Genomic DNA, 16,464 nt, shown 5'->3' with positions numbered 1-16,464 from the left:
GGAAGTCCACGCTTCCTCACACACCTCATTTAATTTCTCAGATGCAGGAAAAACTACTGGTAGTTTTTTCTCACCAAACATAATACCCTTTTTTGTGGTACCTGGGGTATTATCAGAAATGTGTAATACATTTTTCATTGCCTCAATCATGTAACGGGTGGACCTATTGGAGGGTACACTAGTCTCATTGTCGTCGACACTGGAGTCGGTATCCGTGTCGACATCTGTGTCTGCCATCTGAGGTAGCGGGCGTTTTAAAGCCCCTGATGACATTTGAGACGCTGGAACAGGCACAAGCTGAGTAGCCGGCTGTCCTATGTCGTCAAACCTTTTATGTAAGGAGCTGACACTGTCACGTAATTCCTTCCATAAGTCCATCCACACAGGTGTCGACCCCGCAGGGGGCGACATCACATTCACAGGCATTTGCTCCGCCTCCACGTCATTCTCCTCATCATACATGTCGACACAGCAGTACCGACACACAGCACACACACAGGGAATGCTCTGACAGAGGACAGGACCCCACAAAGCCCTTTGGGGAGACAGAGGAAGAGTATGCCAGCACACACCAGAGCGCTATATACCACAGGGATATCACCTATAGAGAGTGTTTTCCCTTATAGCTGCATTATATGACTATACTGCGCATAATTTTGTGCCCCCCCTCTCTTTTTTACCCTTTCTGTAGTGCAGGACTGCAGGGGAGAGCCAGGGAGCGATCCTTCCAGCGGAGCTGTGAGAGAAAACGGCGCCAGTGTGCTGAGGGAGATGGCTCCGCCCCTTTCTCGGCGGGCTTTCTCCCGCTATTTTAATAATTCTGGCAGGGGTATTTTTACACCTATATAGCCCCTGGGGCTATATATGGTGTCAGTTTGCCAGCCAAGGTGTTATTTATTGCTGCTCAGGGCGCCCCCCCCCCAGCGCCCTGCACCCATCAGTGACCGCAGTGTGTGGTGTGCATGAGGAGCAATGGCGCACAGCTGCAGTGCTGTGCACTACCTTGGAGAAGACAGAAGTCTTCAGCCGCCGATTTTCCGGACCTTCTTGCTTCTGGCTCTGTAAGGGGGACGGCGGCGCGGCTCCGGGAACGGACGACGAGGTCGGGTCCTGTGTGCGATCCCTCTGGAGCTAATGGTGTCCAGTAGCCTAAGAAGCCCAAGCTACCACCACTTAGGTAGGTTCGCTTCTTCTCCCCTTAGTCCCTCGTTGCAGTGAGCCTGTTGCCAGCAGGTCTCACTGTAAAATAAAAAACCTAACCTATACTTTCTTTCTAGGAGCTCAGGAGAGCCCCTAGTGTGCATCCAGCTCGGCCGGGCACAGAAATCTAACTGAGGCTTGGAGGAGGGTCATAGGGGGAGGAGCCAGTGCACACCAGATAGTCCTAAATCTTTCTTTAGATGTGCCCAGTCTCCTGCGGAGCCGTCTAATCCCCATGGTCCTTACGGAGTCCCCAGCATCCACTAGGACGTCAGAGAAATAGGGATAGCAAGTTGAGTGAAAGACACGAAATGGACACCACTCAGCTATCAAATGCACACACAGAAAGTCAGTTTGTACAATGCAGAGGTTATTACCGACAATAATACTGCACTGGACTAGCTTACACAGCTACATAACAATAGATATAACAGTACACAGTAAGAACTGGATGTATATCACAGGGTAATTGTACTATAAAACCCTGACTAAATGCCCTCTTTCTTAACCATCACTGTCTAAAAAGGCAGGTAGGACACTTAAGTGTCATGTAAAGGCACAGCGCTGACAACCAGGTGGCTTTACATAGGAGGATTTGCCCAAGCATTCCCAGGGAGAGTGAGCTGAGGAATAATGGCGCCGCAGACACTGACAGGGAGTGAGGAAAAGACAGAAATGCAGCTCCAGGGCGGGAACACTTGCTGGAAATAGCGCCCTGGGGCTGGGGGAGGGGCTTCAGGTCTAAGCCTTATCCCCCTGCTGGCAAAACTACTGGGTACTGTGGGTGATATAAAAACCGGTTGAGAGAGAAAACCTGACCTGCGCCCATGCCCTGGTGATCTAGTGGGATCGCCTGTACTGCCAGTGTCCACCGCCAGCACGCGCGGCCCGCCCCCCACTGACCACGCCGGATCGCGATAAAGACCGGGTCCCGCAAGCGGGACCCACTTACCACCTCCCAAAGCGCGGCCACGCGATCCTGGAGAGCCCCAGCCGTGTGTGTCGAACGTGAAGAAAACCAAAGCCTCCGCTGTAGGTACCCGGCAACCTGGGCTCGGGAGTGTACAGCGCCGCTGGGGAGTGCTGGAGCTGCAGCAGTGAATGTCACAAGACATTTATCACAGCTGCTACCCTTGAAGTCTTCACTTTTTACTTCATAAAAAGCTTTTCTTAGGGCTGCTTGGAGCAGGCCCTCTGTTAAGTGCCTGCTTACTGCAGCACCAACTTGCAAAACGGAGCTCCTGTGCTGGGAGGCGCGGTGATATAGAAGGCGGCGCTGTGCATTCTGGGAACAGTCAAAGCTTTGAGCCTGTTGGTGCCTCGGATCAAGATCCTACTCTACACCCCATTGTCCAATCCTTGTGGAGCCCAGTGTACCCCGCAGCAGAAATGTGATAATTTGCACACACACACACACACACACACACAGGAAAATGTCAGACACAATTTCCCCCAAGTACCTTCAGAGAAACACAGAGATTGGAGCCAGCACCCACACAGTGCCCCAGTTAACAGTTACAGTGTAATTTCCTGGCGCTGACTGTGTTTCTTAATAGATTACACCCCCCCCCATTCCTTCTACAACCCCATGGAAATGCACAGGATAGCTGGAGTCGTGTGGAGGGCAGCGCTCTTGGTCAGCGTCTCTTAGTGATGAACTGCAGGAAGAAAATGGCGCTGGTGAGCTGCCGTGTCCGCTCTGAGAAGCTCCGCCCCCAAACATGGCGCAGCTTCCCGCACTTTACAGGATTAAACTGGCCTGTGGTAATGCATTCTAGCAGTAGAACTAACGTCCCTGATAGGACAGATTACCAGTTTTTAGGGTATATGCGCTGGCCCAAGGCGCCCCTCACAGCGCCGCACCTGATGTACAGCCGAGCCGTCCGGAGCGCAGTTTCAGTACTGCACTCAGACCCTGATGCCTCCATTCACCGGCTCCCCGCTTGTCGGGTCACCGGTGACACACTCACCACCGTGATCTTCTGCCTCTGTTAAGGGGGTAGCAGCGAGATGCGGGAGTGAGCGGTCGCTTCGAGGGCAAACAATCATCACCCTCAGGAGCCTAATGTACTGTCAGCGGAGATGGTGGCCATCAACCTCTGAGGGTTGGACACTACTCCCCCATAAGTCCTACGAAGCAGGGAGGCTGTTGCCAGCAGCCTCCCTGTGCCTAACATCTTTAAAAAAAAAAAAAAAAAACTAGAAAAGCTCTAAGAGCTCCCCTAGCAGTGACCAGCTCCTCTGGGCACATTTTCTAAACTGAATCTGGTAGGAGGGGCATAGAGGGAGAAACCAGCCCACACTATCAAAGCCTTAAAGTGCCCATGGCTACTGGTGGACTCGTCTATACCCCATGGCACTAATATCCTCTAGGACGTAAGAGAAAAATGTAATTTATTAAAGCGCAGTTTGTGTTATCAGTAGAGATCTACAATTTAAGCGAAGCAAAAAAAAAAAACTAAACCCCGACACGTACGAGGCTTACCTTGTAGAAGTCGAGTTAACTTTGAATCCCTGTATGGCACAAAGCCACCTTTCTTTAGGTCATCTCCTAAAGCACTGATGACATTGCCCAAACACAATAAACCACGGTTAATAGAGATACCTAAAAGTAATAAAAAAAAAAAAACAATAGCATTAGTTATACTGAAGGAAGTTCAAATATGGTGTGAAATGCGCATCTGCCATTTGACAACAAAACTAAGATGGAATGGCACACATTCAAAATACAAATTGAACATATTGCCTCATCTGTTGCATAGCATTTAGTTATGGATCAATGTGTTAATAGTAGGTCGACAATGTTAAAAGATCAACATGTAACATAGTACGTTTCAGAGGTTGAAAAAAAAGACAATTTGTCCATCGCGTTCAACTAAATTTGTGGTCTCCTACGCTGTATTATTTTAGGACTAATTTTATCTGTTGCTGATGTGGACCGTTGTGCTTGTTTTTTTAATAACAGCTATAGTGCGTGACTACGCACCATAACCCTGTATATCCTTATCCATTAGGATTTTATCTAACCCAATCTTAAAGGTGTTGAGAGTCTGCCATTACTACTCTCTCAGGCAGGGAATTCCAAACACGTATTGGTCTTACTGTGTAAAAACCTTTTCGCCGCTTTGCGCGGAATCTCCTGTCCTCTATAAGCGGGTGTCCACGTGTTCTCCGTGTTTGCTTACCAAAAACAGGTCCTTCGCAACCTGTGTGTATTGACCCCTTATATATTTATAAATGTTGATCATGTCCCCTCTTACTTTCCTCTTTTCCAGTGTAAGCATGCCTAGCCTTGCAAGCCTTTGCTCGTATTCCTGAGTCTCCATCCCTTTATTTAGTTTGGTCGCCCGCCTCTAAACCACTTCTAGTTCCAGGATATCCTTTTTGTAGTATGGAGCCCAAAAATTGTGCACAGTATTCAAGACGTGGCCTCACTAGTGATTTATATAATGGGAGTATAACACTCATCGCTTGCATAAATTCGCCACTTTATGCATGCCAATACCATATTAGCCTTCTTTGCTGCAATACTACTTTGGGTAATGCTGCTTAATTTGCCATCTATGTGAACACCCAAGTTTTTCCAGTACAGAATCCCCTGATATCACCCCATTTATTATGTAGGTGTTATTTTTGTTCTTGCTACCAAAGTGCATTACCTTACACCTGTCTGTATTGAAGCTCATTCTCCATTTTGCTGCCCATGTCTCTAGTTTGACTAAGTAGTTCTGAAGAGACTCTGCATCCCCCTCCGTATATATAACCTTACACAATTTGGTATCTGCAAAAATTGAAACCATGCTCTCTAGATCTACTGTTAGATCGTTACTGAAAATGTTGAATAGTGGTCCATATACAGACTCTTGCGGCACAACACTTAGCACTTCAGAACAATTTGAAAAAGTTACATTTACCACAACGCGCTGCTGCCTATTATCTGCCCAATTTCTGATCCAAGTGCATGTTGTGCTCCCTAGCCCTATTTCTTGAAACTTATAAATAAATCTCACGTGTGGTACTGTGTCGAAAGCTTTAGCAAAGTCTAAAAAGATGACATCCACATCCTTACCCTGATCAAGGTTAACACTGTTTCATAAAAGCCATGCAAGTTTGATATGATCTGTCCTTCACAAATCCATGTTGGTTCATATTAATGACCTAATTGGCTTTAAGGAACTTCTGTACAGTATCCATTAGAATACCTTCCAGTACTTTCCCCACTATAGACTTAAGACTAACTGGTCTATAATTACTCGGTTCAGCTTTACTTCCCTTTTTGAATATCGGCAATACTTCCGCTAAACGCAAGTCTTTGGGAACCATATCTGATATAACTGAATCAAAAAACGAGTTTTATGGTAAGAACTTACCTTTGTTAAAACTCTTTCTGCGAGGTACACTGGGCTCCACAAGGATAGACATAGGGGTGTAGAGTAGGATCTTGATCCGAGGCACTAACAGGCTGAAAAGCTTTGACTGTTCCCAGAATGCATAACCACGCCTCCCTGCACAGGAGCTCAGTTTTTAGTTAACCAGCCTAATGCAGACAACGGTTAGTAGCCACAAACACAACACTCTCACGACAGGAGAAGTGTCAGCGGCTAATGCCACACCAACCCAAAGAAGGTAAGTGCGTCAGGGGTGTGCGCCTTGTGGAGCCCAGTGTACCTCGCAGAAAGTTTTAACAAAGGTAAGTTCTTACCATAAAACTAGTTTTCTGCTGCGGGGTACACTGGGCTCCACAAGGATAGACATTGGGGATGTCCTAAAGCAGTTCCTTATGGGAGGGGGACACACTGTAGCGGGCACAAGAACCCGGCGTCCAAATGAAGCATCCTGGGAAGCGGCAGTATCGAAGGCATAGAACATTATGAACATGTTCACTGAGGACCACGTAGCCGCCTTGCACAATTGTTCAAGGGCAGCACCACAGTGCGCCGCCCAAGAAGGTACCACGGACCGAGTAGAATGGGCCGTAATGTGAGCAGGAGCTGCTAGACCAGCCTTCACATAAGCATGTGCAATCACCATTCTAATCAATCTGGCCAAAGTCTGCTTGAGCAGGCCAGCCCCGTTTGTAAAACCCAAACAGAATAAAGAGAGAATCAGATTTCCTAACAGAAGCAGTTCTCTTCACATAGATACGGTACCACACCAAAGACCGCTCTTTGGGGGATAGATCAGGAGAGAAAGGCCGGTACCACAATCTCCTGATTAAGGTGGAACGAAGAAACCACCTTAGGTAAATAACCGGGACGAGTCCTAAGAACCGCCCGGTCACGGTGAAATATCAGATATGGGGAACTACAAGACAAGGCACCCAAATCCGACACTCTTCTAGCTGAAGCAATAGCCAACAGAAATACCACCTTAAGGGAAAGACACTTAAAATCGGCTGAACCAAGAGGTTCAAACGGAGACTCTTGTAACGCCTCCAAAACCACCAAGTCCCAAAGAGCCACAGGCAGGACATAGGGAGGTTGGATACGCACCACACCCCGAGTGAAGGTATGCACATCAGGTAAGGTCGCAATTTTTCTCTAAAACCACACCGACAAGGCAGATATTTGAACCTTGAGAGAGGCCAGACGCAGGCCTAAGTCCAGGCCCTGCTGAATAAAGGCCAACAACTTGGCTGTACTAAACTTGGAAGCGTCATAATTGTTAGATGCGCACCAAACAAAGTTAGAATGCCAGACCCTATGGCAAATCCGAGCAGAAGCCGGTTTCAGGCCAGCAACATAGTTTGAATGACCGCCTCAGAAAACCCTTTAGCCCTCAAGACGGAAGCTTCAAGAGCCGCGCCGTCAAAGACAGCCGGGCCAGGTCCTGGTAGACACAGGGGCCCTGAACGAGGAGGTCTGGGCGTTGCGGAAGTAGAATTGGACGCTCTGGCGATAGACCTGCAGGTCTGAGAACCAGTGCCGTCAGGGCCACGCTGGAGCTATGAGAAGAGGAATTCCTCTTTCTTGCTTGAACTTCCGAGTTACTCTGGGCAGGAGTGACACCGGAAGGAACACGTACGGCAGTTGAAACCTCCACGGCACCGCCAGCGCATCCACGAATGCTACTTGAGGATCCCTCGTCCTTGCTCCGAAGACCGGAACCTTGTGATTGTGTCGAGACTCCATCAGATATACGTCTGGAAGGCCCCACTTTTCCACTAGGAGTTGAAACACTTCTGGATGGAGGCCCCACTCTCCTGCTTGTACGTCCTGACGACTGAGAAAGTCCGCTTCCCAATTCAGGACTCCCGGAATGAATATTGCCGATATGGCCGATAGATGGCGGTCCGCCCAATGTAGAATCCGTTAGACTTCCTTCAGTGCCAAGCGGCTTCGAGTGCCACCTTGATGATTTATGTAAGCCACTGTGGTGGCGTTGTCCGACTGTACTTGAACAGGACGGTTCTGAATTAAATGCTGGGCCAGGTTCAACGCATTGAGGACAGCCCACAATTCCAGAATGTTGATCGAGAGGAGAGATTCCTCCTTGGTCCACCAACCCTGAAGGGAGTGTTGCTCCAGCACCGCGCCCCAACCTCTGAAACTAGCATCTGTCGTCAACAGGATCCAGTTGGATATCCAGAAGGGACGGCCCCTGCACAATCGTTGGTCCCGGAGCCACCAGTGCACTGACAGATGGACCTCTGGAGTCAATGAGATCATGCGAGACCTGATCCGGTGAGGCAGGCCGTCCCACTTGGCTAGAATCAGCCTCTGGAGAGGGTGAGAATGGAATTGATCATTCTCCACCATGTCGAATGCTGAGACCATGAGGCCCAGCACCTGCATTGCCGAATGTATCGACACTTGCGGACGAGAAAGGAAGCAAGGAATCCTGTCCTGAAGCTTCAGGACTTTCACCTGAGACAAGAACAACCGCTGGTTGTGAGTGTCCAATAGCGCTCCCAGGTGCACCATGCTCTGAGTAGGGACCAGGGAGGATTTCATCCAGGTGATGAGCCACCCGTGGGCTTGTAGAAACAAGACAGTCATATCCAGATGACGTAGGAGAAGTTCTGGGGAATTTGCCAGGATTAACAAGTCATTCAGATACGGTAGTATCCTGAACCCCTGACGGCGGAGTCCCACAGTCACCACCGTCATAACTTTGGTGAAGACTCGCGGAGCCGTAGTTAAACCAAAAGGTAAAGCCCGAACCTGGTAATGGAGGTTGCCAATCGCAAACCTCAGGTATTGCCGATGTGACACTGCTATAGGAATATGCAGGTAAGCATCCTGTATGTCCAGGGAGACCATGTAATCCCCAGGTTCCAAGGCCAGAACTATAGAGTGAATGGTTTCCATAAGGAACTTGGAAACTTTCACAAACCTGTTCAATGCCTTGAGATTGAGAATGGGCTGACAGGACCCGTTCGGTTTCGGGACTATAAAAAGCGTAGCATAGTACCCCCGGCCCCTCTGAGCAAGAAGCACCTGTACTACGACTCCTGTATCCAGGAGGGTCTGTACCACAGAATGTAGAGTGTTTGCCTTTGGTCCAAAGGGACGTCTGTCAGGCAAAATCGATGAGGGGGACGGTTTTTGAAGGCTATGGCGTAACCTCGAGTGACGACTTCCCGTACCCAGGCATCTGAAGTGGTCTTCAACCATTCATGGGTATACCCTAGAAGCCCCCAGGGGGAGGCCCGCCCCGTCATGCGGCAAGCTTATCGGTCTTGGCAGCTGTCTGACTGGCAGCCCAGGCTCTTTTGGGCTTCGGCTTACCAGGTTTGAAAGTGCGGGCCTGCGTATGGTACGCCTGACCTTTTGCTTTACCTGAAGGACGAAAGAGGCGAAAATAAGAATTTACTTACCGATAATTCTATTTCTCATAGTCCGTAGTGGATGCTGGGGACTCTAAGGACCATGGGGAATAGCGGCTCCGCAGGAGACTGGGCACATCTAAAGAAAGCTTTAGGACTAACTGGTGTGCACTGGCTCCTCCCCCTATGACCCTCCTCCAAGCCTCAGTTAGGATACTGTGCCCGGACGAGCGTACACAATAAGGAAGGATTTTGAATCCCGGGTAAGACTCATACCAGCCACACCAATCACACCGTATAACCTGTGATCTGAACCCAGTTAACAGTATGATAACAGAGGAGCCTCTGAAAGATGGCTCACAACAATAATAACCCGATTTTTGTAACAATAACTATGTACAAGTATTGCAGACAATCCGCACTTGGGATGGGCGCCCAGCATCCACTACGGACTATGAGAAATAGAATTATCGGTAAGTAAATTCTTATTTTCTCTAACGTCCTAAGTGGATGCTGGGGACTCCGTAAGGACCATGGGGATTATACCAAAGCTCCCAAACGGGCGGGAGAGTGCGGATGACTCTGCAGCACCAAATGAGAGAACTCCAGGTCCTCCTCAGCCAGGATATTAATTTTGTAGAATTTTACAAACGTATTTGCTCCTGACCAAGTAGCTGCTCGGCAAAGTTGTAAAGCCGAGACCCCTCGGGCAGCCGCCCAAGATGAGCCCACCTTCCTTGTGGAGTGGGCATTTACAGATTTTTGGTTGTGGCAGGCCTGCCACAGAATGTGCAAGCTAAATTATACTACAAATCCAACGAGCAATAGTCTGCTTAGAAGCAGGAGCACCCAGCTTGTTGGGTGCAAACAGGATAAACAGCGAGTCAGATTTCCTGACTCCAGCCGTCCTGGAAACATATATTTTCAGGGCACTGACAACGTCTAGCAACTTGGAGGCCTCCAAGTCCCTAGTAGCCGCAGGCACCACCAATAGGTTGGTTCACGTGAGACGCTGAAACCACCTTGGGGAGAAACTGAGGACGAGTCCTCAATTCCGCCCTGTACGAATGGAAAATCAGATAAGGGCTTTTTCATGATAAAGCCGTCAATTCTGACACGCGCCTGGCCCAGGCCAGGGCCAACAGCATGACCACTTTCCATGTGAGATATTTTAACTCCACAGATTTAAGTGGTTCAAACCAATGTGACTTTTGGAAGCCAAAACTACATTGAGATCCCAAAGTGCCCCTGGAGGCACAAAAGGAGGCTGTATATGCAGTACCCCTTTTACAAACGTCTGAACTTCAGGGACTGAAGCTAGTTCTTTTTGGAAGAAAATTGACAGGGCCGCAAATTTGAACCTTAATGGACCCCAATTTCAGGCCCATAGGACACTCCTGTTTGCAGGAAATGTAGGAATCGACCCAGTTGAATTTCCTCCGTCGGGCCTTACTGGCCTCGCACCACGCAACATATTTTCGCCATTTGCGGTGATAATGTTTTTGCGGTTACATCCTTCCTGGCTTTGATCAGGATAGGGATGACTTCATCCGGAAAGCCTTTTTTTTCTTCAGGATCCGGCGTTCAACCGCCATGCCGTCAAACGCAGCCGCGGTAAGTCTTGGAACAGACAGGGTCCTTGCTGGAGCAGGTCCCTTCTTAGAGGTAGAGGCCACGGATCCTCCGTGAGCATCTCTTGAAGTTCCGGTTACCAAGTCCTTCTTGGCCAATCCGGAGCCACGAATATAGTGCTTTCTCCTCTCCATCTTATCAATCTCAGTACCTTGGGTATGAGAGGCAGAGGAGGGAACACATACACTGACTGGTACACCCACGGTGTTACCAGAGCGTCTACAACTATTGCCTGAGGGTCTCTTGACCTGGCACAATACCTGTCGAGTTTTTAAATCATGTGGACGACTTCTGGGTGAAGTCCCCACTCTCCCGGGTGGAGGTCGTGCTGAGGAAGTCTGCTTCCCAGTTGTCCACTCCCGGAATGAATACTGTGGACAGTGCTATCACATGATTTTCCGCCCAGCGAAGAATCCCTGCAGCTTCTGCCATTGCCCCCCTGCTTCTTGTGCCACCCTGTCTGTTTACGTGGGTGACTGCCATGATGTTGTCCGACTGGATCAACACCGGCTGACCTTGAAGCAGAGGTCTTGCTAAGCTTAGAGCATTGTAAATGGCCCTTAGCTTCAGGATATTTATGTGAAGTGATGTATCCAGGCTTGACCCTAAGCCCTGGATATTAATTCCCTGTGTGACTGCTCCCCAGCCTCGCAGGCTGGCATCCGTGGTCACCAGGACCCAGTCCTGAATGCCGAATCTGCGGCCCTCTAGAAGAGGAGCACTCTGCAACCACCACATGATGGATACCCTTGTCCTTGGTGACAGGGTTATCCGCTGATGCATCTGAAAATGCGACCCGGACCATTTGTCCAGTAGGTTCCACTGGAAAGTTCTTGCGTGGAATCTAACGAATGGGATTGCTTCGTAGGAAGCCACCATTTTTACCCAGAACCCTTGTGCATTGATGCACTGAGACTTGGTTCGGTTTTAGGAGGTTCCTGACTAGCTCGGATAACTCCCTGGTTTTCTCTTCCGGGAGAAACACCTTTTTTTTTTTTTTTTCTGGACTGTGTCCAGGAACATCCCTAGGAAAAAGAAGACAAGTCGTCGGAACCAGCTGCGATTTTGGAATATTGAGAATCCAATCGTGCTGCCGCAACACTACCTGAGATAGTGCTACACAGACCTCCAACTGTTCCCTGGATCTTACCCTTATCAGGGAATCGTCCAAGTAAGGGATAACTAAAATTTCCTTCCTTCGAAGGGATATCATTTCGGCCATTACCTTGGTAAAGACCCGGGGTGCCGTGGACCATCCCTACGGCAGCGTCTGAACTGATAGTGACAGTTTTGTACCATAACCTGAGGTACCCTTGGTGAGAAGGGTAAACTTTGACATGAAGGTAAGCATCCTTGATGTCCCAAGACATCATGTAGTCCCCTTCTTCCAGGTTCGCAATCACTGCTCTGAGTGACTCAATCTTGAATTTGAACCTCTGTATGTAAGTGTTCAAAGATTTTAGATTTAGAATCGGTTTCACCAGGCCGTCTGGCTTCGGTACCACAATAGTGTGGAATAATACCCCGTTCCCTGTTGCAGGAGGGGTACCTTGATTATCACCTGCTGGGTGAATGGCTTCCAAAACTGCCTCCCTGTCAGAGGGAGACGTCGGTAAAGCCGACTTTTGGAAACGGCGAGGGGAAGACGTCTCGAATTTCAATATGTACCCTTGAGATATTACCTGAAGGATCCAGGTGTCTACTTGCGAGTGAGCCCACTGCGCACTGAAATTCATTGAGAACGGGCCCCCACCGTGCCTGAGTTTGTAAGGCCCTAGCGTCATACTGAGGGCTTTTGCAGAGGCGGGAAAGGATTTCTGTTCCTGGGAACTGGGTAATCTCTTCAGCCTTTTTCCTCTCCCTCTGTCACGAGCAGAAGAGAGGAACCTTTTGTCCGCTTGCCAACAAAGGACTGCGCCTGATAATACGGCGTCTTATTTTGAGAGGCGACCTGGGGTACAAACGTGGATTTCCCAGTTGTTGCCGTGGCCACCAGGTCTAAAAGACTGACCCCAAATGTCCCCTTTTAAAGGCAATACTTCCAAATGCCGTTTGGAATCCGCATCACCTGACCATTTTACTGGTAGAATTGGACAACGCCCTTATACTTGATGCCAGTCGGCAAATATTCCGCTGTGCATCATGCATATATAGAAATGCATCTTTTAAATGCTCTATAGGCAATAATATACTATCCTTATCTAGGATATCAATATTTCCAGTCAGGGAATCCGACCATGCCAACCCAGCACTGCACCTCCAGGCTGAGGCGATTGCTGGTCGCAGTATAACACCAGTATGTGTGTGAATACATTTTTGGATACCCTCCTGCTTTCTATCAGCAGGATCCTTAAGGGCGGCCATCTCATGAGAGGGTAGAGCCCTTGTTCTTACAAGCGTGTGAGCGCCTTATCCCCCCTAGGGGGTGTTTCCCAACGCACCCTAACCTCTGGCGGGAAAGGGTATACAGCCAATACTTTTTAAGAAATTATCAATTGTTATCGGGGGGAAACCCACGTATCATCACACACCTCATTTTATTTGTCAGATTCAGGAAAACTACAGGTAGTTTTTCCCTCACCGAACATAATACCCCTTTTTGGTGGTACTCGTATTATCAGAAATGTATAAAACATTTTCCATTGTCTCAATCATGTAACGTGTGGCCCTACTGGAAATCACGGTTGTCTCTTCACCGTCGACACAGGAGTCAGTATCCGTGTCGGCGTCTGTATCTGTCATCTGAGGTAACGGGCGCTTTGAGACGTCTGGACAGGCACAAGCTGAGTAGCCGGCTGTCTCATGTCAACCACTGTTTTTTTATACAGAGCTGACACTGTCACGTAATTTTCAACAGTACATCCACTCAGGTGTCGACCCCCTAGGTGGTGACATCACTGTTACAGACACACTGCTCCGTCTCCACATCATTTTTCTCCTCATACATGTCGACACAAACGTACCGACACACAGCACACACACAGGGAATGCTCTGATAGAGGACAGGACCCCACTAGCCCTTTGGGGAGACAGAGGGAGAGTATGCCAGCACACACCAGAGCGCTATATATATATATATATATATATATATATATACAGGGATAACCTTATATAAGTGTTTTTCCCCTTATAGCTGCTGTATGTTTTAATACTGCGCCTAATTAGTGCCCCCCTCTCTTTTTAACCCTTTCTGTAGTGCAGGGAAGAGCCAGGGAGCTTCCCTCCAACTGAGCTGTGAGGGAAAATGGCGCCAGTGTGCTGAGGAGATAAGGCCGCCGAAAAGGGGGCGGAGCCTATCACCCGTTTTTTTGTATATTCTGGCAGGGGTTAAATGCATCCATATAGCCCAGGAGCTATATGTGATGCATTTTTTGCCATGTAAGGTATTTTTATCGTGTTTTATTGCGTCTCAGGGCGCCCCCCCCAGCGACCGGAGTATGAAGTGTGCTGAGAGCAATGGCGCACAGCTGCAGTGCTGTGCGCTACCTTATTGAAGACAGGAACGTCTTCTGCCGCCGATTTTTCCGGACCTCTTCGCTCTTCTGGCTCTGTAAGGGGGCCGGCGGCGCGGCTCCGGGACCCATCCAGGCTGAACCTATGATCGTCCCTCTGGAGCTAATGTCCAGTAGCCTAAGAAGCCCAATCCACTCTGCACGCAGGTGAGTTCGTTCTTCTCCCCTTAGTCCCTCGATGCAGTGAGCCTGTTGCCAGCAGGTCTCACTGAAAATAACAAAACCTAAACTAAAACTTTCACTAAGAAGCTCAGGAGAGCCCCTAGTGTGCACCCTTCTCGTCGGGCACAGAAATCTAACTGAGGCTTGGAGGAGGGTCATAGGGGGAGGAGCCAGTGCACACCAGTTAGTCCTAAAGCTTTCTTTAGATGTGCCCAGTCTCCTGCGGAGCCGCTATTCCCCATGGTCCTTACGGAGTCCCCAGCATCCACTTAGGACGTTAGAGAAACTACGTACCTTTAGCCTTCGACACAGAAGAAGCGGTATTAGGCAGACAGGCAGTTTTGGCAGTAGCCAAGTCAGCCACTATCTTATTTAAGTCCTCCCCAAACAGAATATCTCCCTTGAAAGGGAGTACCTCCAGGGTTTTTCTAGAGTCCACATCCACAGACCAGGATCTCAGCCACAATATCCGGCGAGCCAGGACTGACGTAGCAGAGGCCTTGGCTGCTAGGATACCGGCATCAGAAGCCGCCTCTTTAATATATCGAGACGCTGTGACAATATACTGTATGACAAGCATTGTCTAGCATGGTCAGAGGAGATTTCAGCTTCTAACTCCAAGGCCCATGCTTCAATAGCCTCTGCAGCCCTTGTAGCTGCAATAGTGGGCCTTTGTGCAGCACCCGTGAGGGTGTAAATCGCTTTCAGACAACCCTCTACACGTTTATCCGTAGGCTCTTTTAGAGACGTGACGGTAGTGACAGGTAGAGCTGAGGAAACCACCATCCTAGCCACATGCGAGTCCACTGGAGGAGGCGTTTCCCAATTCTTAGCTCTGGTGTGAGGGGATAGCGAGCCAGCATCTTCTTTTGAGGCACAAACTTCGTACCCGGGTTTTCCCAGTGTTCCTGACGTATATCCACTAAGTGGTCAGAGTGAGGTAAAACTTGTTTAACCACCTTCTGGACGCTTGAACCTATCTGGTTTGTTAGGAGGGACGGATGGCTCGGGATCATCCGTAATCTGCAAATCAACTTAATAGCCTCCAAAAGATCAGGAACATCCACATGTGAACTACCCTCCCCATCAGCAGTATCCGTGTCAGAATCTGTGGGGTCAGTGTAAGTGCCGTCTTCATCAGACGAGGTGTCAGTGACAGCAGTGGATTGTGAGGAGATAAAAGCTCGCTTAGAGGACCCCTTCGGCTTGGGCGAGCGTCAGACTTTAGTAGTCAGGGACTGGTTCAACGTCTTCAATTGAGCAGATAAATCGTTCACCCACGGCAGGTTAGCTACAGGGACCACATACGGTTGTACCGGCATAGGGGGTCCCATAGGGGGTGTTAGTTTATTAACAAGCGTATGTAGAAGAGTGGACAAAGCAGCCCACGGTGGGTCATTATGTACCTCATTGCCACAGTCCCACTGGGGGGGGGCAAGGAGCACCCAGAACCAGAGCCTACAGCTGCTATATTCTCCTCATAGGGATCTTTGGCTTCAGCAAACACCGGCAGTGTGTTCAGCTCCAGAACTGTTACCCTCACAAGCAGACATGATGTAACTTGCAGTATCAGGTAACAGTACAATTGGCAGCAGCACAATACCTCTTACCCAAACCCCTGCGCAGTGTAGTCAGCACTTGCAGAGATAAAGGAGAGATATGGTGACTAAAATCACAGAGAAAAATACATATTACAGTATATCTTTGTGAAAATCCTATATAAAACCAGACGCACCAAGCCCCCTCAGGTTATAGAATATAGGAATAGCAAGTTGAGCGAAAGACACGAAATGGACACCACTCAGCTAGCTAATGCACACACAGATAATCACAGTTTGTACAATGCAAAGGTTATTACTAACAATAATACTGCACTGGACTAGCTTATATATGTAGCTATGTAGTCAATAGATACAACACTGCACAGTAAGAACTGGATGTATATCACAGGGTAATTGTACAAGAAAACCCTGACTAAATGCACTCTTTCTTAACGAACACTGTCTAAAAAATAAGAATTTACTTACCGATAATTCTATTTCTCGGAGTCCGTAGTGGATGCTGGGGTTCCTGAAAGGACCATGGGGAATAGCGGCTCCGCAGGAGACAGGGCACAAAAAGTAAAGCTTTTCCAGATCAGGTGGTGTGCACTGGCTCCTCCCCCTATGACCCTCCTCCAGACTCCAGTTA

The 16,464-nt window shown here is 48.8% G+C and overlaps 1 protein-coding gene across 1 annotated transcript in view; it reads right to left on the bottom strand.

The window, feature by feature from the left end:
* Nucleotides 1-16,464, bottom strand: part of KIF4A (kinesin family member 4A) — a 579,230-nt gene that overhangs the window by 483,981 nt on the left and 78,785 nt on the right. Inside the window, exon 8 of the mRNA XM_063937105.1 lies at nt 3,686-3,805. Coding sequence (XP_063793175.1) covers nt 3,686-3,805 — 120 coding nt within the window. The remainder of the gene's footprint in view (nt 1-3,685; nt 3,806-16,464) is intronic.

The sequence above is a fragment of the Pseudophryne corroboree genome, chromosome 8 (assembly GCF_028390025.1).
Source record: "Pseudophryne corroboree isolate aPseCor3 chromosome 8, aPseCor3.hap2, whole genome shotgun sequence".
Taxonomy (NCBI): Eukaryota; Metazoa; Chordata; class Amphibia; order Anura; family Myobatrachidae; genus Pseudophryne; species Pseudophryne corroboree.
The sequence above is the reverse complement of the archived record's forward strand: the minus strand, read 5'-3'. Positions and strand labels throughout refer to the sequence as shown.